The 24,037-nt window shown below is 39.4% G+C and overlaps 1 protein-coding gene across 3 annotated transcripts in view; it reads left to right on the top strand.

Annotated features, from left to right (window-relative positions):
- Positions 1–24,037, top strand: part of atrx (ATRX chromatin remodeler) — a 63,366-nt gene that overhangs the window by 28,020 nt on the left and 11,309 nt on the right. For all 3 annotated transcript variants that reach the window (XM_051128155.1, XM_051128153.1, XM_051128154.1), the window contains 10 exons: positions 4,707–4,882; positions 5,029–5,146; positions 8,451–8,581; positions 9,126–9,220; positions 9,309–9,448; positions 13,019–13,169; positions 13,279–13,379; positions 14,288–14,396; positions 14,482–14,659; positions 15,037–15,228. In XM_051128155.1, the coding sequence (XP_050984112.1) occupies positions 4,707–4,882; positions 5,029–5,146; positions 8,451–8,581; positions 9,126–9,220; positions 9,309–9,448; positions 13,019–13,169; positions 13,279–13,379; positions 14,288–14,396; positions 14,482–14,659; positions 15,037–15,228 (1,391 nt within the window). The remainder of the gene's footprint in view (positions 1–4,706; positions 4,883–5,028; positions 5,147–8,450; positions 8,582–9,125; positions 9,221–9,308; positions 9,449–13,018; positions 13,170–13,278; positions 13,380–14,287; positions 14,397–14,481; positions 14,660–15,036; positions 15,229–24,037) is intronic.

Here is a 24,037-nt window from a genome sequence, read left to right on the forward strand (position 1 = left end):
TTACAGAGGATTCCCCCTGGACAGGAGATCTGCCCCCACATTCATTATTCCGAGGACGTGAGTCGCCCATAACAAATGAAAATGCTTCGTGCCCCACACTAAGAGTTTTCGTGCTAGACTGTGAAGCTGAGAGGATGGATTTATGTATGCCACACCGTAGGAACTGCATGAAATGTTTCAATGCTAGAAACACTGTTAACAGTTCAAGGAAATTTATATGTGCGTTCTGCCCGCTTAGACTGCACCCAACCTGTAAACAACGCATCCGTCATTACTACTTTCTCAGAGAGACAGCTCCCAGTGGAGTCCCCGATTCTAGGGCCCTAGGGTTTCTGTACCCTGACTGCCCCACTGGAAGCAGAGACAAAACCTGGATGCATAGGTTGGGAGGGGCGAGCAGTCGGCTTCCTGGGAAGGCAAGTTTCAAAAGCTTCCCTATTTTTCTTGCTTAAGTTGCACTGCTGATGCATATTGGTCACTGCAGCCACAAAAAGCACAAAAAGGCTTTCGGCTCCACTGGGGCATCGAGGAACTCTGCCTTCTCCCTCTCTGACAAGCCCGCCAGACCCAAACACAGGGCTTTTTCACCAACCAAGGCCAGGTCCATGCTGCGGCCGCAGCTCTGGACTGCTCCCCTCGATGAGTGCAGGTTGAGATCTGTAATGACGCAAAACTATTCCCACAAGGCTGAATCAGGTGACCCAAAATCAATCTGCCTCCCCATCTCCTCCATGAGCTCAGCCTGGTATGCTGTGAGCAGTGAGGTGGCATTTAGGGCTCTGACAGCTAGGGCAACTCCCCCAACTCCTTCGTATTATGAACATCCAGCCTAGAAAAACCTTTAACAGGAACCCTATGTGAGAAGGGTTTGTCCCAGAAGTGCTGCATCTTTGCGACACATGCTGGGACGGCTGGTATCAGCTGCTTGACTGGGAAAGTGTGTGGTGGCAGCCTCTTTCCATCATATAAATCCTTCTCTACACCCTGGCTCTCTTGCTGAGATGGCCAGTCGATAGGGAGTTTAGCAGCTGCTCGTTTACACATTTCAATAAGGTCCAGTTCCCCTGGCATGGGGGAGGGGGACTCACCCATAGCACTGCAGGCCTGAAAGAAAGATTAGGAGGGAGGATAGCATCCTCTTCATCTTCATCCAAATCCTTCTCTAAAAGACAAGCAGTCGTCTCATCATCCTTCTCCTCCTCCTCTTTGTCCCCTGCAAAAGGGTCTGATTTGAAGAGGGGAGGAAGTTCAGGAGAAATCTCATCCATCAACTCTCCCCAGCTGCACCGAACCTGAAAAGAAACTTCGTCCTTCTTCGTGGGAGGTGCAGAAAGATTCGGGTCCCCTTCATTCGTGGCCGCACCTCGTACTTGGCACTCGAAGACCCTAAACGGGAACTGAGAGCAGTGTGGGCAGCACACGGGATTAGTGAGCATAGCCTGTGCGTGTCTAACACGCTATGCACAGAGGGTGAGAATCTTTAGACGAGATCATCGACCCACATGCTCACGGACGAGAGGGATCTTTCCCTTTTGCTGTGCTGCTGGATGGGCTCGCAGTCACAATAACAAAGATGCGAACACCATGAGATTAGCAAGGTCACCACAACGTGCCTCTCGAAATCAGCTCTTACAGCAGTAGAAAGCAGCCGTACCTTAAAAAAAAAAAAAAAAGGCTCTTCCGTAAAAAGTTTAGCAGCTACTCCACGAGGATCTGCTGAAGACAGCTTCCAATAAGATCTTCACGGGGAAGAGAATGAGAATGAGGTAGGGACCGTTATGCAGTGGTATATATTGGGGAAGCGGGACTCCCGCATCAGTGTCGTGATTGGTCTGTAATTGGTGCTTTCAGGATTGATCACGCCCAAGGCAATTCCAATAGTGAGATACCAAACGAATGTTTGAAAGAGAACCGCTTACTTTTTTTGAAGTGTGAAAAGAGCCTTTCACTCTCCTGCTCAGATAACATGACTCTTCTTGGAGTAGCTGCGCACACTGTTTGACATCATCTTGTTTGACAGGCGTCAGCGTTAAGGCACAATACTGCCACCTGTGAGGTCAACCAGGTACTGGCACTGGAGTATTTTCTTATACTGTTAACCTAAGAGTCTTATTCATATTGTGGTTATCGCCAATAGCGGTATATTGTTCATGCTTTGAATATCACGTTTATTATCAATATCTGAATATTGCAACACCCTACTTTCAGCCATCCAATTGCCAAGTATCAACTAACATATTAGTTGTTTTTAGATTAAACTCCAACTAAGCATTCAGTGCTCCTTGAAAACAAAATTCCCCTGTAAATCACTTTAACGAGTCAAATATCACTTCGTAATGGGAAGGAAAATTTTTTTTTTATCAGATTTTTTGATTATTAATTAGAAAGAAGGTGCTCCAAAAATGTTGACTGTGCTCCTAAAAATAAAAGTAAATGTAGAGCCCTGGGCTAAATGGCATGTTATAGTCAGATATGACAGCGCTAATGCAACGTGCATCACTGCGGATGAGTAGCTTAGTATCTCTTCAGCAAGCCGACATGCAAACTGCCACAAATGAAAAACTGAAAGTCAGTCGCAGATTTACAACACGCACTCATCTTCACTGAAAGAGATGAGACTAACCTATCTTTTCAGTGCTGTGTTGCCCTGCTCTCTCCTGTTGCAGTCTTTGATCTTGAAATTGGCTGATAATGAATAAAATGCAGCGCTTATCTGTTGCTTTCGTTGATGTGAACTCTGTTAAATTTGCATATAGCGCAGGAATTAAAGACTGGAATGATATCTGTTTTGCGAAGACACATTTATGTGGCCAAGTGTAAATGGGAACGTTTTAACAAAGGTGTAACCAGGTGTAAATAGGCCCTTTGGTCAGTTCAAGGTGGAAAGTATGTTGTTCTGAATGCGGAAAGTAGGGATGCTAATTTCAGTTAAATTTCCTGACTGACAACTACTAACATTAACCGTCAACTGATGAAATCAGAATAATAAATTAGGATGAAATAAAAACCGAATCTATAATACATAAAAAATACAAACACATATTTTATTTTAATGTGCAAACAGCAGCATGCAGAGCAACAGAGCACCAACAAAAACTGGATTCACACATTTTCAAATTATCATGCATCTTCTGAGAACAGAGAAAATCTGAATAAAATAAATAAAAAAGAATAAAATAAATAGGCCTAGGCTAAATATATATAAATTATTTAATTATCTAATTAAAGGAGGAGTCCACTTCCAGAACAAAAATTTACATATAATGTACTCACCCTTCATCTCTTTCTTTTTTCAGTCGTAAAGAAATTGTTTTTTGAGGGAAACATTTCAGGGTTTTTCTCCATATAATGGACTGATGTAGTGCCCTGAGTTTGAACTTCCAAAATGAAGTTTAAATGCGGCTTCAAATGCGGTTGTAAACAATCCCAGCCGAGGAAGAAGGGTCTTATCTAGCGAAATGATTGGTTGTTTTCATTAAAAAAAAATACAGTTTAAATACTTTTTAATGTCAAACGCTCATCTCGTCTTTCTCTCCCTGAACTCTGTGTATTCTGACTCAAGACAGTTAGGGTATGTCGAAAAACTCCAATCGTATTTTCTCCCTCAACTTCAAAAATCATTTCAAAATCATCCTACATCGCAGCAGAAGTACCGACACAGTCTTTGCAGTGAACATGCAAAGAAGATCAAACACCCTTAAAAAAGGTAAAACAGCGATATAGGATGATTTTGAAGTTGAGTGAGAACTTGAGATGGGAGTTTTTCGATATACACTAACCGTCATGAACTGGAAAAAAAAAACTCTCAGGCAGAGTAAGACAAGACGAGCGTTTGATGTTAAAAAGTATATAAATCATAAAAATATTTTTATGAAAATAACCGATCTTTAACAACTGCATTTGGGATTGTTTGATGCTGCATTTAAACTGCATTTTAAAAGTTTAAACTTGGGACATCATATAAGTCCACTATATGGAAAAAAATCCTGAAATGTTTTCCTCAAAAAACATAATTTATTTTATAGTTTAGTTTTTGTTTGTTTGTTTAAGTAACATTTCGACATGCTGTACGGATAGACTGAAGCGCTGCCTGTTAACAGTTAGAACCGTGGCAACACCATCAGAAAATCTCGTTAATTTGTGGTTTGGGACTTCTCATCCACTGGTCATATGTTTCTACTCTATATGTTTTTGCAGCGTTGGGCTATATAGCTAATCACAGACACATCTGTTAATTTCATTAACACAGTGGCCGCTCAGTTACAATCCACTCACCAGCCAAAATGCAGTGTTCTGTTCAGTTCTACACGTTTACAAACTCTCTCAATAAAACAAGTGTAGACGTTATGGAAATAAGAGATTAATTGATTATAGAGGAAGCACCCTTAGTGCACTTTCTAGGCTAAATCCATTCAGAATCTGAATAGGCTACAATCACTCACGGATTAACTCTCTGATAACCATTTTATCCAATATTGCCACTTGCCATTGTGTTGCGTATACTACATCTGTTAACTTAGTTATGCAGCAAACGTAAAAAAAGAAGAATTGTAGAAAAATATCCTTTTAATGTTTAACTGGTGGTATTAAGCAGTTAAAATTCTTAAACGTTCAATTTGAGCATCCCTACTGGAAAGACATCTTTAAACACTTGAAATATAACCGGAATCATTTCTGCAAGTGAAAGTCTTCTTTTCTCCCCTCAGATCACTGTATGGTGAACTTCATCAAGGAGAACCTGCTGGGATCAGTGAAGGAGTTCAGAAACCGCTTCATCAACCCCATCCAGAACGGCCAGTGCGCCGACTCCACGCTCGCTGATGTCCGTGTCATGAAGAAACGCGCACATATTCTCTATGAGATGCTGGCAGGATGCGTCCAAGTAAGCACACAGCCAATGAAAGCTTGAACGTTGTAGATATGCGTCAGAAGTCATGTGATATTTGCATAAAACATGTCTATAAATGAGTGAAATATTCAGTGTTTGTTTATGATGAACAGACTTGTAAAAATAGTTGTTTTCCACAGAGAAGAGACTACACTGCCCTCACCAAATTCTTGCCACCAAAACACGAGTATGTGTTGGCAGTACGGTTAACACCCATTCAGTGCAAGCTTTATAGATACTATCTGGATCACTTCACAGGTACGACTGTGCATCACACTGCATTCACTTCAGCTTGTTTCACATTTGCTCTTGGTTAAAGAGCTTGAAATCAAAAATTTCTCTAATTGTTTTCATAATAAATGTCTCTGGATTTACCAGGACAAATAGTCATAACAGAGACCATGTGAACAGTAAAAAAAAAATGATCTCAGCACAAGTTTTACAAGGTTTAATGAATAAAATCCATCTCATCTTGCATTTATTTTCTGCCTAATACTCAGTTTCACTCAGGAATATGTCACATTAAATTAAATGCTTTGTCATGTCAAGTTTTAATTGTCAAATATGCAGTACATGTCATACAGTCTGTTAGCTTAAACCCTGAAATAGGAGTTTGGAGATTTGAGTCTCCTGAGGTGAAACCAGCCTCCCCCCCCAGCTCTCATTTTTTCAATTAAGTGGTTTAGCGGTGTTATAGCTCAGGCTGCGATTGTTCTGAAGCAGCTTCGCAGCTGGGAGAGGAAGAATGGCAGCTGGCACCAGGCCGCGGGGCGATCTGAACCAATTCCCACGTCCTTATCTAATGAAGAGCTTTGGGAGATTTTTCCAGCCGGAGGCTCATTAGGCCGGCTTTCCTCTGAGCCCGCTGCTATGTTACTGCGCTGCTGTTGTGACTGTAGGTGCAGACCCCCAGAGACCACCAACCAGACACTGTCTTTGCCTTAATGCTTGTGCTTTTGTCCTGGTGGCCTGCTTTACCCAAACCCTGATCCAATTTCATGCCGCTTTTAGGTGAACTCGCATTCAGCTTTTTAGACAGTGTTAAAGCTGCTTGTGACTTCTTTTTTTTTTTTTTTCTACAAATATTATCTTATACTAATTCTATTTCAGCTTTGTATGCAACGATGACTATACCCTGGCCCTGTTTCTACCTGGTTTTAGAATTTGTATTAGGAAACAATTAAATGGCTAGATTATTAATATCATATCATAGATGTTTTTGAAAATGAGACATTTGAAAGGCATGATTTTTCTCCAGTCATACACCATAGCTTCACTTTAGTACTTTAGTCCTTCAGTCTGGATGGCATACTGTTCCGATGGTAACCAAACAGACCTCAAAATAAATGACACCATGATTGACCAGAAAATTTATTATAAAGCACCAATAGGATTTTTTTTGGGGTCAGTTGCATAATGTAGGAAAAAAAATGTATTGGTTCACTCTGAGCAGAATCAGTATTTGAACTTTTTTGTTCCTCTGTATTTTTACCATTCCAAAACTGGTTTCCGGTTAATAAAGCTTTTTTTTCGTCTTTTCCAATAATAATAAATACAGTGTTTTCTTTACTTAAAAAGAAAAAAAAACATGAAGAGAGACTTGGTCTGGTAGCACTTATAGTCATAGCTAATACAGCATTATCTTTTCTAGATTTTGACCAAATGTATTAACAGAAAAAACTGTCAACGCTTAAAAGACATTAAGTATTTTTTCAGGATATTTAAAAATGTTTGCAGCATGGATAAAAAAAAATAAAAAATGCTGTTCGTTTTGAGAGGAAAAAAACAACATAAATTAGTAGGCTGTACGTCACATTTTATTATTACATGCGGAAATAACGTAGACTAAAATACTGGTAAATAAAGCAACATTTTTACAAACACAATTAGGCTATTTAAGTTCCCTTCTCTCCACAACAAATTCTCTAAAGTTAACAGTATTTAGGCTAAATATAAACGTCAAGCCAAAACGAACGGCTAAGGTAAAGTCCTTTTATGCAAAATCATATCAGAATGATATCAGAATCATATCACACAGAATGATCTTGGAGAGAGCTAATGATTGACTGCCACAGCGGAGAGAAGAGTTTGTGTTAACTTTAATGTAATGACTTAAATATTCATATGTACCTCGTATTAAGCTATGGTATGGCTTCAGAAGACTTTGAATATAGTGCACAAAAATGTTATTGTGCTTTATAATGCTTTTATGCAGCTTGACGGTAACACAGAATAATGCGCACAATATCGGATTTGGATCGGCCCTCTCTGACCGATACCTGATCCAACAGAGAATAGCAGTATCGGAGCCAATACCCAATATGAGTATCGGATCGGTGCATCCCTACGTAAAACATCATACTTTACATAGGCTGTATCAGCAGTGAGGCGTTGGTCACGCTGAATGACAGACTGTACTATGGACTATTTAAATTGAGCAGCGTTGCTATTTAAATTGATTTACATTGTAAATTAAACAGGCTGCGATGTCAAGTTAGCAAAAATATGTGCGTGAGGCACAGACGCGATCATTACATTTGTTTTCCCAACTTTTACTCCATAATTTATGGTCATACCAACACTGGTTGGTCATACAGATAGAAGCAAAACATCATTCAAAACTTTAAAGCATTTGCAGAATAAAGAAAACGGCTTTCTGCCATCTGTGTTACCTTTCTGTGAACTTCAGAGCAAACTCAGCACAGTTCTGTTTCGTATTGTTAATCTGTTAATGATTTAAGTGAAATATATTTTGTGTATATATTCCTTTTTATGTAGCCTATATAGTTTTATTTTGTTTTCTCCATTCACTAATCCTGCCATCTTTGCTGGTTTCAAACACACAAAAGCTGCATATTACCTGCCGTTCATTTTCACTTAAATGTAGGCCTAATGCTTGGTGGTTCGTTATTCGTTATCGTTAACTTATTTGGGTTTGGCAAGTATTTCAATATTTTGCCCAGAAAAAAACGTTGGATTGTGCAACAGACATTGTCTCCATGCAGTTAATTAATAAGCCACTGGCATTGGCCCTTTTCATGCTATTTCCAATATGCTGTTGTCTTTAAATTAACCAAAAATCGGCAACCGATACATCAATGCATCCCTGTTTTAAAGTCATACAATCATCGCTTTTATGCTGGATCACTCAGGTACTCTAGTAGACAGGGTTCAGGTCTTGTGCTATGTTCAGTATGCCGTTTTTTTTTTTAATATAGCCAGTCATTTGTTCAGAAAATCTGCTTGGTGAATTGCAAAAATGACATGCAGCAGTTTTAAGATGTTTGTAGGAAGCTTTTCTTGCAAAGGCATGTTTTTTTTTTTTTTGTTTGTTTTTTCTTGTGGTTTTTGAGTAGAGGATTTTGTTGCTTTGCTTTTCTAAGTATCAGTGTGAAAACAGGCAACGTGAGCCTCTCACAGTCCTAAGAGCTTGTTTACCTGCTCAGTTAATCCTCTGGGCTAATCTGAATTCAGGATTTAGGGCGCTGCGGTGCGTCGTGCTCTGGCACGCCGGGCTAGAAACCGTGCCAGCGCCGGGCGCTAAAAGTCTCCCTTTGAACAGGTGTCGGTTCTGCCTTGGAGAGTGGAAGAGGCCGTGCGGGGACCAAACTCTTCCAGGATTTCCAGATGCTCAGCAGAATCTGGACCCATCCGTGGTGCCTCCAGCTGGACTATATCAGTAAAGAAAACAAGGTGAGCGAATAAAGACAGCGGACTGCAGACTTCTCTGAAAACACAGCCCCGGGGGAATTTACTTGAGGGGGAACTTTCCCTGAAGTCATCGCTTTCTGTGCACATACAGGACGCCAGACCCAAAAAAATCACTAGGGTGCCAAATGATGTTCTTGACTTGCCAAAGAAGCACTTTTGTACATGCTCAGGGTTCACATTATCTACCACGTTTATTATGTTAAGCCCTAGAAAGCTAGACAATCCATTAGATTTACCACATTTAAAGGGATTCTTCACCCAAACATGAAAATTCTGTCATCTACTCTCCGTCCAAAGATGGTCTATAAAACTGGTTAATCTTTGAAATAAAATATAATGAAACCTAGAATCTTTCTGTCCCTCCGTTCAAATATCAGGTAACCAAAAAGATCCAAAATGGCTGTAAATCCAATCAATTCTTCTAAATAATGATTGACAAATGTACGCATTTGGTAAAAACACAGAAGTTGAAACATGCATGTGTGATGTGTGGTAAAATTAAATCTTTTTCCCTCCAAACTAACAGGGATATTTTGACGAGGACAGTATGGAGGAGTTCATAGCCTCTGAGACAGAGGAGTCCTCCATGAGTTTGACCTCTGAAGATGAGAAGCCCAAAAGGTTTGAGATGAGTCCTTGCTAATCCTTGGTAACTGTTCTGTTTGCTACCTGTATTATGACTGATGTGGTTCTCTAAACCCCCGTACAGAAAGAAGAAACGAGGCAAAGGGAAAGAGCAGAGCTCAGACAAGTCTGACAGCGATGACCTGGAAGTGATTAAGGAGTGGAACACCAGCTCTCGTGGAGGAAACCCTGAGGGACGGAACAGAGCAGAGCCTGTGGAAGAGGGTATGAGTGAGCTCTTCAGATAGGGGATAAAGGAGAAGTCCACTTCCAGAACAAAGATTTACAGATAATGTACTCACCCCCTTGTCATCCAAGATGTTCATGTCTTTCTTTTTTCAGTCATGAAGAAATTGTTTTTTGAGGAAAACATTTTAGCATTTTTTTTCTCCATGTGATGGACTGATATGGTGCCCCGATTTTGAACTTCCAAAATGCAGTTTAAATGCACCTTCAAACGATCCTAAATGTGGTTGAAAACGATCGCAGCCAAGAAAGAAGGGTCTTATCTAGCTAAACGATTGCTATTTTCATAAAACATAATACAATTTATATACTTTTAATGTCAAATGCTCGTCTTGTCTTACTCTGCCTGAACTGTTTTTTTTTCCGGTTCATGACAGTTAGGGTATGTCAAAAAACTCCCATCACATGTTCTCCCTCAGCTTCAACATCGTCCTATATCACTGTTTTACCTATTTTGTTAAGTGTGTTTGATCTTCTTTGCATGTTCACTTTGCAAAGACTGTGTCGGTACTTCTGCAGCAATGTAGGATGATTTTGAAATTATTGAGGAAGAAAATACAATCGTTTTTTTTTCGGCATACCCTAACTGTCTTGAGCCAGAATACACAGAGTTCAATGAGAGCAAGACAAGACGAGTGTTTGAGATTAAAAAGTATTTAAATTGTATTATTTTTATGAAAATAACCGATCGTTTTGCTAGATAAGACCCTTCTTTCTTGGCTGGGATCATTTACAACTGCATTTGTGGTCGTTGGAAGCCGCATTTAAACTTTTTACATTTTGGAACATTTTGGAAGTTCAAAATCGGGGCACCATATCAGTCCATTATATGGAGAAAAATGCTGAAATGTTTTCCTTTAAAAAATATATATTCTTTATGACTGAAGAAAGAAAGACATGAACATTTTGGATGACGAGGGGGTGAGTATATTATCGGTCCATTTTTGTTCTGGAAGTGGACTTCTCCTTTAAGCAGTGCTGTTGTTACTAATAGTGGTTACGGGGATAGTCCACCTAAAAATGAAAATTCTGTCATCTTTTACCCACCCGCAAGTTATTGAATTGAATGCTTTATTACCATTGCACAGTTGCACAGTGAGATTCAAAAATGCAACTCCTTGTAATTTAAAAAAAAATACGAATTCTAAACCTTCCTGAGTTTCTTTCTTCTGCTGAACACAAAAGAAGTTCTTTTAAAGAATGTTGAAAAAAACAAACTGCTGATGGCAGCCATTGACCTTCATAATATTTTTCCATACTGTAGAAGTCAATGGGAATCAACTGTTCGGTTACCAATATTCTTTAAAAAATCTTCTTTCATGTTCCACAGAAAAAAGAAACTCAAACAGGTTTACAACGATTTGAGGGTGAGTAATGACTTTGTTGTGTGGACTGTCCTTTTAAATTGCTTTTTCATTGACTGATATTGATATTTTAAAATAACACTTTAAATATTATATAAATAAGTTACTTATTAAAGAGCAGGGTGTATGGTATTTTAAAGTGTCCTAATATTGTGTTGGAGTCCCCTACATCAGGTTTAAATGCATCTAAGATCAGAAAACGTGGTCATTTTCTCAGAATATATGTTTAATAATACACTCATTTGTCAATGATTTCGAAATGATTCGTTCTGATGCAGTTCTGAGCAAATCACTTCCTTTCATAAGCCTACTCTGCTCTGATTGGTCAGCTGGCCAAGCCTGTTGGTCTTTCCTTATACAATGCAAACGAATCATGTCCACAGCTAAAGTTAAGCTGCTAAAATGTAAACACTTCACAAAACAGTAACAGTAGATACGTTAGCCAAGTGCTGACGAGACTAACTGATGAAACAACACAGTATGTAAACCATAATATGTCTACTGTAATGTCTGAAGAACTACAGATAAAAGAAGCTCTGTGTCTTAACTTTTAATTAGAATGTAGAACAGCTGTATCACAGGTGTACCAGCCTAACTAATTCACTCGTCTCTCTTTACCGGGTCTTTTACTCCCCGCATTAACCCTATAACTGCCGGTGCAGCAAAATAAACAGCAATTTCACAATGATGATAAGGTCTGTGCTCTACACTGTGTTCTTTATATTAAACAAATTTGAACAACGACAGTCGACATTAATCAACACATTTTTAGGAAATTGTGGGTTCACAGCAAATTATCAGAACAGTTTCGGTAAGAGTAATATTGTAGTTTACCTGTAAACCTAAAGCTGAACTCACATTTTAGCACAAAATATAGATATTTTGAGCACTCAGTTGAAAATGTACACATAACGTATTATTTGTACTTACAAGTTGTGGTTCAGAGACGCTTGTTGCGCCTAGTAGATCGGTAACAGGCAGAAGATTTGAAAATGTAACAACTCATTAAGGTGATTCTGAATTGGCTCCTTCTTTTGGTAGGTAGCTACGTTACAAACTGCAAAAAAGTTATTTTTCAAGAACCCATATGACCTGCTCTTTAAAATGATGTTGGTAGATTTTCGGGCCTGACACTAGATGCAGTGAAACATTGGTAACACTATGGATTAGGGAATGTGTATCCACTGTTAAGAAGTTTACTTCCCCCTAAGTAAACTCTTAATTTGCTGCTTCGTAATAGTTAGTAATGTAGTTAAGTTTAGGTATGGGGTAGGATTAAGGGATCTAGAATATGGTCTTCAAAGAAGAATAAGACATTAATATGTGTGTTGTAAGGGCCTAAAACTTTTCGCCACATTTTTACTACTACAAGCACTAAACATATTTACAATGAATGTTTTTAATTTGTCCTGCTACTGGTGTCTCTATTAAATGTATTTCCCTTTATTTTACCTATTAATTGTAGCCATTCAACATTACAATATAATTAAAAGCTATTGTTTCTTATATTTAGGCTCTGAAATATCAAATTTACTTTAAAAGCTGCGCGGGCTCTTTAAAACCCAGTGCACGTGAGGCGAATCTATACTTCACTGCACCGTCTAGGCGGCGTAACCCCAAGTATGTGTTGCCACATTCTTGGGTTATAAAGAATAAATAAGGAAAAAGTTATTCTTCTGAAATAAAGCAGCAATATCTTCTCAGGTAAAGGTTATTAGAACTGTGTCTAGGGACAGGCTGGTCATCACACTACTCTGACATTATCAGCCATTTGTATTCCATTATTTGATTCACTCTTGTCGCTTATGACAGAACATCTAATCACGATGATCTTGTGTTCGGAAAAGATTATTTTATTTGCTTAGAAACAGCGAATCTCTTTTAAACCTGACTGTTGTTTTCACTACATTGCATTGTTACATTTCGTAAAAGTTTTACCCGCCATCTGCCGACTGACGCTCTTACATATACTTGGCAACTCTGATTTTTACTCGCATTTGACGCTTGGCGAGTGTTAATTTTAGGCCCTGTTTGTTGCAAGTACTAATAAACAGACAATATGCTAGTAATATGCATGCTAATGAGCAACTAGTTAATGGGGGGAATTGGTCCTGCTGAGTTTCCTACAATGCTTGTCTTCTGCAAATATGGCCACAACAGTGTGTATCTTTGATGTTTTCCTCAGTTCGGCCGTCAAATTCAGGTCCTGGCAGCCCGTCGCCTGACTGGTATAAAGAGTTTGTGACCGAGCCAGATTCTGAAGTGCTGGAGCATTCTGGGAAAATGGTGCTTCTTTTTGAGATCCTCCGCATGGCTGAGGAAGTGGAAGATAAAGTGTGAGTTAAGTTTTGTCTGAGTAGCAAACAGTTGTCTCTCGGCTCAGAGATCATTGTCTTCCATGTCGTGCGGTCATATGTTTGACGGTCACGTGTCCTGTGTGCTCAGGTTGGTGTTCAGCCAGTCTCTCATTTCATTGGACCTCATTGAAGATTTCCTGGAGTTGGCAGGCAGAGCCAAAGAGGAAGGGAAGCTTTCGCCGTACAAAGGTGAGGCACTTTTTGACTTTTTTTTTTTTTTTTTTCCCCTCAGGCTTAATCATGGTGTTTTGTAATTTGTTTGGTTTTCTGTGCTAGACATTTCTGCCACTTTAAGTATATTCTCTTACAAGTAATAAGAGCATATTATATTCATTGTTTTGTGCAGTGCATCAATTTAAATTGTTTTTACATTAGCATAAAATCATGTTAGTACATGTTCCTTGTCTTGTTGTACACAATGAATCAGTCCATACTTCAAAAGAAAAAAAAAGTTTGAAAACTATTGAAATGTAACAGTTTGCTCCACATCTCCACATATGGTTTGCACGGTGGCCCATGTTTGTATTATGTTTGTTTTGTTGTATGTTTATGGCCAGCCCAGCCGTTTTTATTTAAATTATATTTGCTGTAAATTTAACATTGATCTCAGTAAATAAGTGTGCACTGGTCCGGTAAGTGCAAACTGTGGTTACATGCGGAAACTCATCTTGAATTTGCACAGACATCTGACACAGATCTGGGTTAAGTGCCCGCAGAAACACACAAATATGCGCATGTAAACATAAAGCCTGTGGAATAAGGTCACGGTCCTAATTAAACCCTTGCAGCTGTTTTTACTTTCATTTTGAAAATGATTAGGCCTTTTTTATTTTGCAAAAAAATGTTTGCTTAAGGCTTAGCAATTTGTAATGAAAAGATCACAGAGGAATAATTGGAAACATATTGAAATGTTAGTTATGAACATGAGTGTGGGAGGCCACAATATTAATTGCTGAACACAAGTTCTTTGGGCTTTGCCACCTATGTCGGGTACATACTTTCCCCTGAGCTCCCCTTATACACCAGGGCTGACAGCTGCATAAAATGTTTGCTAGAAACTGATCAGTGACTGGCTCTGCTGATGCTCTTTCCTCAAGGTGAGGGCAAGTGGTTCAGAAACATTGACTACTATCGTCTAGATGGTTCAACGAACGCCACGACCAGGAAGAAATGGGCAGAGGAGTTCAATGACACCAGTAATGTTCGGTAAAGACACTTTTCCTTTTGGAGCAACAAACCGAGAAACCATTTTTCCAAGATTGTCAAGCACTTGTGTTGTTGTTCTCCACAGGGGTCGACTGTTCCTCATCTCAACCAGAGCTGGTTCTCTTGGGATCAACTTGGTAGCTGCAAACAGGGTCATCATTTTCGATGCCTCATGGAACCCATCCTACGACATTCAGAGTATTTTCAGAGTCTATCGCTTCGGCCAAGTGAAGACAGTGTTTGTCTACAGGTTTTTGGCTCAGGTGAGAAATTTAGTTCTGATATTTGGATTCATTTATTTGTTGTATTCATTCTGTGTAGAAATACACCTTTATTCACAAGCAAGCTGACATGTGCGAGAGACTCAACTAACGCTTACAGAGTTGGATAATAGCACATGTTGCCAAGCTAATTCACCTAATATTTGCTCTTTTTGTTCATATCAAGCAAATTAAATGTAATAATTTATTTAATATTTTCATCCAAAACCGTGCACATCATTCTGGGATTGCTTTATCTGCAGAGCATATGCTTTACAGACTATGGCTGCTTAATTGGGCCACTTACTAGGCTGTGGATCAGATTTATGTTTTTAGTGTGTTTTTATTTTTTTTTTTTTTTTTTTTTTTTTTTTCTATAGGGAACCATGGAGGAAAAGATCTATGACCGGCAGGTCACCAAACAGTCGCTGTCCTTCAGAGTTGTAGACCAACAGCAGATTGAACGTCACTTTACCATGAACGAACTGACGGAGCTCTACACGTTTGAGCCCGACCAGCTGGACGATCCTTCTGAGAAGAAGAGCAAGCGGGCCACACCCATGCTGCCCAAGGTGAAAAACACTTCATACCACCTGTGTTTGTCTCTTTTGTCAGTCATCAGAAAACATTTCGGTGTTTTGTCTCAATTTGTCAAGCGAAATCAAATGTATTTGTTTCGCACTGTTCAAAATGCACATGGTTTCAAAGCATCTTTACAGTGTCTATTTCATGGACAAATAATTTTCATCAGTTTTCGTCAATGACATTTTTTTTCACCAATGAAAACGAGACAACGAAATAAAACTAGTTTTGAATGACAAAAACTATGATGAAAAACTATTGCCATTTTCGTCACCGAATAAAAACGAGACAAAAATGTCAATTTCGGAAGATATCCAGTCAAAACTAATTAACTAGAACTAACATCCTGTGTGGTTAGGGAGTTAGATGCACACATCTGGACTATAATAGCCCGTTGATCTATACAGCAGGACATAAGCTAGCATACACTTTCTGCACGTCTCATAAAACATTAAAAAATGTCAATATCTGGAAGTAAGAGAAGTGCAGACATGAATGAATTTGAAAAGCATGACAACGCAATAGAGAACTCAATTTAAAGGGGCAGCAGCCTAATTTAGTTGCTATTGTCTGTCATTAATGTTAATCAAGCAAGAAAAGAAAAACAGAAAACCACTCACTGCTCTTGACTGAATTAAAACTAATCATTAACTAAATCCATTCGATTTTTAGTTAACTAAACCTACTGTAGATTTAGCCGACTAAAACTAAACTAAAAAAAAAGTCTCAAACTAAATGTGACCCTGGACCAAAAAACCCGTCAAAAGGGTAAATTTTTTTTTTTTAATGAAGATTTATCATCTGAAAGCTGAATAAATACGCTTTCCATTTATGTATATTTTGTTAGGGCAGGACAGTATTTGGCCAAGATACAACTATTTGAAAATCTGGAATCTGAGGGTGAAAATCTAAATATTGAGCAAATCACCATTACAGTTGTCCAAAGTAGTTCTTAGCAGTGCATATTACTAATCAAAAAGTAAGTTTTGATATATTTATGGTAGTAATTTTACAAAATATCTTCATGGAAAATGATCTTTACTTAATATCCTAATGAATTTTGGCATAGAAGAAAAATCGATCATTTTGACCCATACAGTGTTTAGTTGAGTATAAATATACCCGTGTTACTTATGACTGGTTTTGTGATCCAGGGTCACAAATGCTATTTCAGTCAAAAGACTGTGACTAAGACTAAATAAAAATGAACACAGACAGAAAATCATGATATTAATATAAACAAGATTTTAATATCCTTATGCCCTAGTCACATTAAGCAGATTAGGGCTGGGCAAGAATATAGTTCAATTTTGTATTGATACAGTTGTGGTTTTGCTATATAGTATCGGCCTGCACATGTATGCTTATATATCTATAAGTATACTAAAAGCATAAATCTAGGCTATACACTGCCAGTTTCACAGCAAAATGCAAAACTGACATTTCATTCGCTGATGATGGCAGCACATATACTTACACTTACACGTACACTTATACAGAGTGTGTATAGAAAATCATTGAAAAGGTGATTGATCAGCCATCATGAGCTAAAGTGACCCTAAGTGACCCAAGATTGCCCGTGATTAAAGAAATCTCTCTACAATTCCCAAAATCTGCCCCAGACTGCAGAATCGTGTGCACTGCTAAAGTTAAATGCTCCTGGCCTGTTTTGTGTACATGTTACCTTTTGATGTTCACAAGGTTTGAGACACTGTTATTTACTTGTGCGCCTGGTTTCCAAAGCATTCAGTTGGGGAAACAGTGCTCAGCTCTCGTCTTAATAGTTCTGTCCTCTTAATCTCTGAGCCTATCTAAGCACAGGTGCGTGGTCACAGGAGAGAGAACCCCTGAAGATTTTACAAGACCACATTGGCCTTCGATTGTGCATCCAGTCTTTCACAACAGCACACAGCTGCAGACTGCTACCTCCGTGACCCTTGTTTACTGAAGAGTTTTATTCTGCATAACCGATGATGCTGGGATCCTTTAATTGGAGGCAAAGGCATCCAGTACACATGTCCAAATCACACAGCTGCGCAGATATTTGTCTTGTGTACCACAGAAGGTTTATATTGGGGAAGATAGAGCCCCCCACACCTCTCTGCTGAAGTCCTCAATGTTGTATCACGAGCTGCTCGCTTTCGAGCTGGTGTTTGAGAAGCTTGTTGTTCTTTATCAAGCTTTTAATCGGAGATGAAGCCCAACCTTTGCAGGCGGCAGATGACCACATTTGGCCATGTGTGCACCAGAATGTATCAAGTCAGCTGTTATGGATGGAATCTGCTGCCTGTAATCGTCTGAAGATGAGTCAGTCATCCCTCAAAGCCTGTAGTCATATCTCTATTTCTCACAATACCCTCGCCAAGTTTATGGAACACAGGAAATATTTCTGAACCTGGCAGACCTCGGCCCATCGCTCTTTTCCTTACCTTGTGTAATGTGTCTGCATCTTGATCTTTTTTTTTTTTTTTAATAAGCCAAAAGAAAATGACACTTGCACTTGTTTTTTTTTTGTTGTTGTTTGTTTGTTTTAGCAAGGGCAAATCTCATGTTCATTGGAGAGAGAACTTGGATGTGCTGAACTGTTAGCTAACATAATTAAAATAATAATTTTACAATGCCTTAAATTTACGTATTCCCCCTAACCCCACACTTTTTTTTGTAGAAAAACATATTTAATTACCCCCTACCCCCAGTTAAATGGGAATGAATAGAATTGTGACTTCTAGAAATAGACATTTATCACAATGTTAACACATTTGTAAAACTCAACCATTCAACCTCACTATATGACGACATGAACACATGTACTTAATCTCCAGAGCTGCTGTGAGAGTCACTTTACGAGGAAGAAAAAAAAGTCACTTAGAGAATTTTACCATTTCATTTGGGGAAAAAACTTGCATCATGTCATACTGTAAACACACAGAAACTTCATGACAACCTATCAAAATAAAAGTACGCTGAACATGTAACAGAGATAGCTTTCGTATCTATATATTTTGCATTTTCGGTCAAATTTAAATAAAACAATTTAATTATATATATATATATAAATAATACAACCAGATTAACCACTTAATTGTAGAAAAAATATTATAAACAATACAATTAGTATTAAAACTTTTTAAAGCAATATTCACACACTTTTTCTTCCATGTATGAATTTTAACAGTAATCCTCTGTTTGTTTGCCAAAAAATAAAATGATTTTATTTTCATTTGTTAAAAAATAAATAAATGTTTAATGGCAGAAAAATTAAAACACACAAGATTTCTGGAAGGAAAAAAAAAAAGTAGGGCCCTGTTGTTCAGACTTATTTTTTCACTGGAATAAATGATTTTGTTATTACACAGAAAGTAAAGATACCGATACCTGTATCCATGTGTGAAGGGTACCCAACCCTAGTATTCAGGCTCATTCTAAATTTTGGTAAAAGGGTCAAACAAATTACAAACCTCATTAAATAATGTAAAACAAAACACCACACATGTTTATTTGCCTGCTGTGGATAAGACATTTACAGGATGTTAAGTCCTATTTTTGTACCCCATTTGTGCAAAGCGTGCCCTGTTAATGCAGTCTTGTTTGTGTATATAAATATTATATATATTAAAATTCAAATGAAACCTGATAGTTAAGTTAACGTCTCCTTAAAAGCCTCCAAGATATAAGCGATTCCCTTTGTAATAATACACTATAAACATACTCTGATCTGGCGATAGCAACTATTCCCACCAGTCCCTTTTTTCCCCCCTGTTACTTTCCCTAGTGTTTCTGGGAAGACTCCCCCACCCCCTCTCTGTCTAAAGCACACATCCTGCTTCTGAACCTGTGTGCCGCTGCAGCTCACCCAAACATCATGCCATCATGAAGGCCATCTGTTAGGCTGATTCACTGCTTCGTCTCTGAAGTTTTCAAAGGAACACTGTAAACCTCCCCCGACCTGATGAACAGTCATTATTCCAAAACCCTTTTAGGATGTTCTTGTGCTTTTCAGAGAAACTAATTGGAGACAAAGGAAGCTAGCGGACTTCCACTCTAATGACAAAGAAGAACGCTGCGGCCCAGACACGAGAGCCACCCAGCTTGGGGTCTGGCCCTGCCTCGGGCTCTTCGGAGGCCCATTATAGAGCTGAGACCCGTGGGCAGACTTGAGTGACACGGTCGGGTCGGTGTGTACACTTCCTGACAGTGGTCCGTCGGTGGGAAAGTGGTAATTTGCTTTCGCTCAGGCTCCCCCGCCGACTGGCTCTTGTTGAGCAGACTTTAGTTGGGGTAATTAGGCACAGGAACTGGTCTTAATAAGTCCCCCAGATGTTCCTTAAATGAGTGGTTGCCTTCAACCCTCCATTTTTAGATATTTGCCCCCACTTGGATGAAAGAGCTGAAGGTGTGAACTGCAGTGCGTCGTAGAAGTTCTCACCTAACGGCCTCCATTTAGTAAACGGTAGAAAAGTTCGAATGATAGTTGAGGCAGGCCTGATGGACACCTGACATCCGGCCCCGTGCCAAACATCAAGAGCTCTGCAGACGCAGACTGTTTATATCAGGGCACTGAGGTTATGCGTATAATTTGCGTGCAGCTGTAGAGTACGTTTTGCCTGGCTAAGGTTAGGTATTACAAATATCTCAATCCTTCACATTCCTCGAGTCTCTTGCCCCGGACCCCTTGGTTTCTTTGGTTTGTGCACCTGCATGTCAAACGTAGTGTCTTGTGAAATCTGAGGCAAGCATTAGACTCTTCGTTTTAAAGCAGGGGATGAAATTTGAAGGTGAAGTTGCACTTCTTTATCAGAACAAGGCATTTAAACTTTGTCTTTTGAAAAACAAACATTCTTCCACACTTTTCTGAAGCTTCTGTATCTTAAGCTTCTTTTTATGGCTGTAGTCACGCTTCCATTCTCCCACTCTCCGCATCCTGTGTTCTAAAGAATGTACGGCAGATGTTTATGGTTGTGGTAATGAGTGAAATAAAATAGTTTGTGAATATGGATCGCATTTAATATGAGGTGGCGTGATCAAAAACCTTAGGAAGCAGCTGGGCTGAAATAGCTGTAAATGTGCTTAAAATGATTCAGTAGGAAGCCAAATGGCAAGGAAAAAAAAAGTCCTTGTACCTTTGAACCTGATTGCGTTTTTCACACCAGCAGCGTTCGTCTGGGACCGTGTCTTAAGTAAATTGGCTTTGTTTGCCAAGTCGTAAATGTATGTAGTTGAGCAGAGCTCTTAAAGTTTATTTGAATGTTCTGTTTCACCAGCAATGATGTGTGTCGCTGTTTGCAGGAACTTGCAAGACGAATTCTTATTGCTGTCAGCTTTTAATTGATAGCTATGCAAGGCAATATCATGCAGAGAGAGATCAAGCAGTAAATAATGTGTTATGAGAGCCACTGTTCAGGCAAAACTTGAAGGCAAAAGATGTCTGAAAAGTTATGGCATAACAGATTACAAGTAGGGATGGTCAGCGTGTGCCTAATAGACCAATTTGGAGTAGATGTCACTTGCAGCTGCACGCGCATAGTGGTTGCAGAAAAACACTGGTAACAAGTGGAGATAATTAGGTAAAATCCATGAAATAAGAAAAGTATTTTTGTGCCTTTTGATTTCAAAATTGGAATGCAAATCATTTTTAAAGAATACTGTTGTCAAAGACGCCATGTGAAGCTAACCGCAGACGTTTAAACGGATGTACTATGGATGAAAACCGTCATTTTCAGACAGAAGATAGGCTCCTCCCACAAAAAAAGTCATCCCTGTTTTGGATCTTTAATCAATATAACCTATAATCTGTTTTAATCTCACTATTTTGTACCATGTCCGTGTCATTTTCTAGCCATAAGGGCTATCTCTCCCGGGTTTTCTGCAACCATGATGTGTGCGCATCCTGAATGTTTACAAACATATAATTGGTCTATTGTGCACCATTTCAATGGTGCATGTTGCATTCTCAGTATTGCTGTACGTGTGACCCTACTTGCCACTTTTACAGGACACATTTCAAATCCAAATACAGAATTTGTGGCCATGACGTGTCCCGTAAAAATGGCACGTACAGTATGGCCACCTTATGTAAGCGGCACTTTCTGAAACAATTACTTTCCAATTGTTTTTGCTTTTCTTTACAAAACTGGCAAGAAACAACCCATTGACAGTGTTACTGATGTGCATGTCTTAGGGAATGTTACTGGGAATGTCTGATTTCAGTGATTGGTGCACCACCTAACATTTGCTAGTGTAAATACTTAAATTGTTTTGTTTTTTTTGTCACTGGAAACTTGACACATCATACCTGGGAAGGGCACAGTGTATCATTCCCATCATAAACACATTTTCCAGCTAGTGGAGGAATGCACATAAAAGTTCAAAACTGAAGGAAAATGGATGTAATTTTACTCAAGCTTAACAGAGATGTTTATGAAGGTCTACAGTCTGTTTTCAGAAACATACATGGGGAAACTGCAAAGACTCACAAGGAATTGATTTCTGTGGTTGGGATATTTGTGAAAGAGTGTGGTGTTCAGACATGGGCAGATAGACTGTTCCTCACCTGGGGCAGTATTTATCCTTGCAGCAGTCTGGCTCATGCACCTCCATGCTTTGATCAAAAGCAAAATGCTTCCTCCCCCGTTTGACTTCCTGTGGGATCCTCACTCCCCATTTCCCTGGGAAAAGAAGAAAAAATCTGCAGGCTGCTGATTCCCCCGTTCCCCCACCCAGCCTATTCCACATCCATGCATGGAGTAAAACGATATCCTTTTCCTAAGCCGTCATTATGCGTGGGGTTAGCTCACAGGATGACAATGCAGCAGTTCTTGTTACCGTCATTAGTGCCTTCGGTCGAGATGCACATGTAGGGCAGGTTACGGAGACAGACGAGACCACCCAGCCTGGAGATTAATCAGGAATCCCGGCATTCCCTGCTCCCCCGGACGGCTTCACTGTCATTTGACCCAGCGGCTCTGTGACCCATTTACCCGGCTCTAAATTGGACAACGTTCAGATAAGCTCAGGTCGGCCCTCTCGTGATGGCGAGTGTTTGAAATGTGCTCAAACAACAGCTTCATCACCGAACTGTCTTTTGCTCCGGAGACGCGGCCCGCGCTTCGGTTCCCCCTCGTCTTCTGCGCGCTTTCGCCGAAAGATCATCTTTTCCGCGGAGTCTTTTTCACGGTCGTGATGTAGAAGGGGTTCCTCACATGGCAGCATCCAGCCATGTTTAATTTAGCCACTTAGCCAGAAATTACCATCACTCATCCAGTCGGGTTTGTGGAGGGTATAGGCCAGGCCTGGCGTGATTGTGCTTGCTTTCGCCACATGTTTTTATTTTCCAGCTATCGAAGCCACTTACTGAGAAGCCTTGATGTGGACGGATCTGTAGCTGCGCTCTCCATTACGCTCTGGTGTAATGCAGAAGGCATGGCTTTGTTTTTGGTACCTGTCTTACTGCTGTTATCTTTATTTCTTGAAATAAACCTTGATCTGGTTAATCAGGATAGACTCTCTGCAGGACGATTGAGGTTTGCTCACGTTGTTCCTCAGATTCTGTTTATCCAAACCTTTTCTGTAGCAATTTAGGAAGCAGTCCTAAATTTAGAAACGTCTTTTTGAACGTTACGGCGATCGTGATTAATTTGTTTTGGTTTTATTTTGTTTGTTGTCGCTGCTAAATCGGGTGATGACGTAGCCATCACGCGTTTATGTTCACGTGCTTGGGATCCAGCAGATGTTTCTAGATCTTGAAGGCATTTTAATGTAAAGTGCGGGCAAGACAAAGAAAAGCAAACAATAGCCGTAGAGTAATTTTAAACCGTGTTTGCATGAGGCCTGGATGTGAATTGCGCACCGCTCAGGTGTTGTTTTCAATAACAGTGTAGTCATGGATACTGGAGTTGCATGAAAGCCTCTGAAGTTATTTTAAATGTGTCCTCTTATGAACACTTGGTTGGAGGCTGTTTCTTTTTTATTTTAAGCTTTACAGCATAAACTAACTGCTAATTGGCTATTTATTTATTTATTCATTGTGAGATAAAAGAGCTTGTACTATGAAAACATACTTTAACTTTTGGAACTCCAGAACTAGACCCTAGTCCAAAAACACCATTTGTTGAAACTAAACTGCAAAAAAAAATCGAACCTGTTTAACTTTTTGACATCAAGTGCGTGAGTACATCCACACGTGACTGTCCATGTGAGCTCATCAGTGACTCGTAAAAGATCAGAATCTTAGGCCATCTATTCAAAGAGAAGATGGAAAAAATATATTGTGTTTTAAAGTCATAATGAAATAAGATGTTTCCCTACCTCTTTTTTTTTTTGTGATGTACATTAGAATGGATTATAAAAAGGCAGATGAAGTTTGCAGGGGCAGGTTTAATCAGGCTAAGTGATAGAAGAAATTGTTCTGCATGACCATATGTAAGATCCCTTAATGTGACCCCATACCTAATCTTAACATCTACCTTGCCATGGGCGACATTTGACTCTTGAGTCGGGGGGGCAAGAAAAAAAAAAGGGGGGGGTGGGAGAGAAGCAAAAGGAAAATCTTTTTCAGAGTTAAGCATTACAACAATGCCCTTACCGCAGGGGTCTCCAACCTTTTTTACTCCACAGACCGGTTACGGTTTGAAAATATTCTCGTGGACCGGGGGGAATTGGGGGGCTCTGAGTCATACACCATTATCAGCATATGCTGAATTACATTCATCTCTTGTCATCTCTGAGAGAATATGCACCGTTAATGCAACATTAGAACATTAGAAATCTTTGTCAGTTTTCTTACTTTCACTTAAATAACTG

Source organism: Labeo rohita, chromosome 14 (assembly GCF_022985175.1).
Source record: "Labeo rohita strain BAU-BD-2019 chromosome 14, IGBB_LRoh.1.0, whole genome shotgun sequence".
NCBI classification, from domain to species: domain Eukaryota; kingdom Metazoa; phylum Chordata; class Actinopteri; order Cypriniformes; family Cyprinidae; genus Labeo; species Labeo rohita.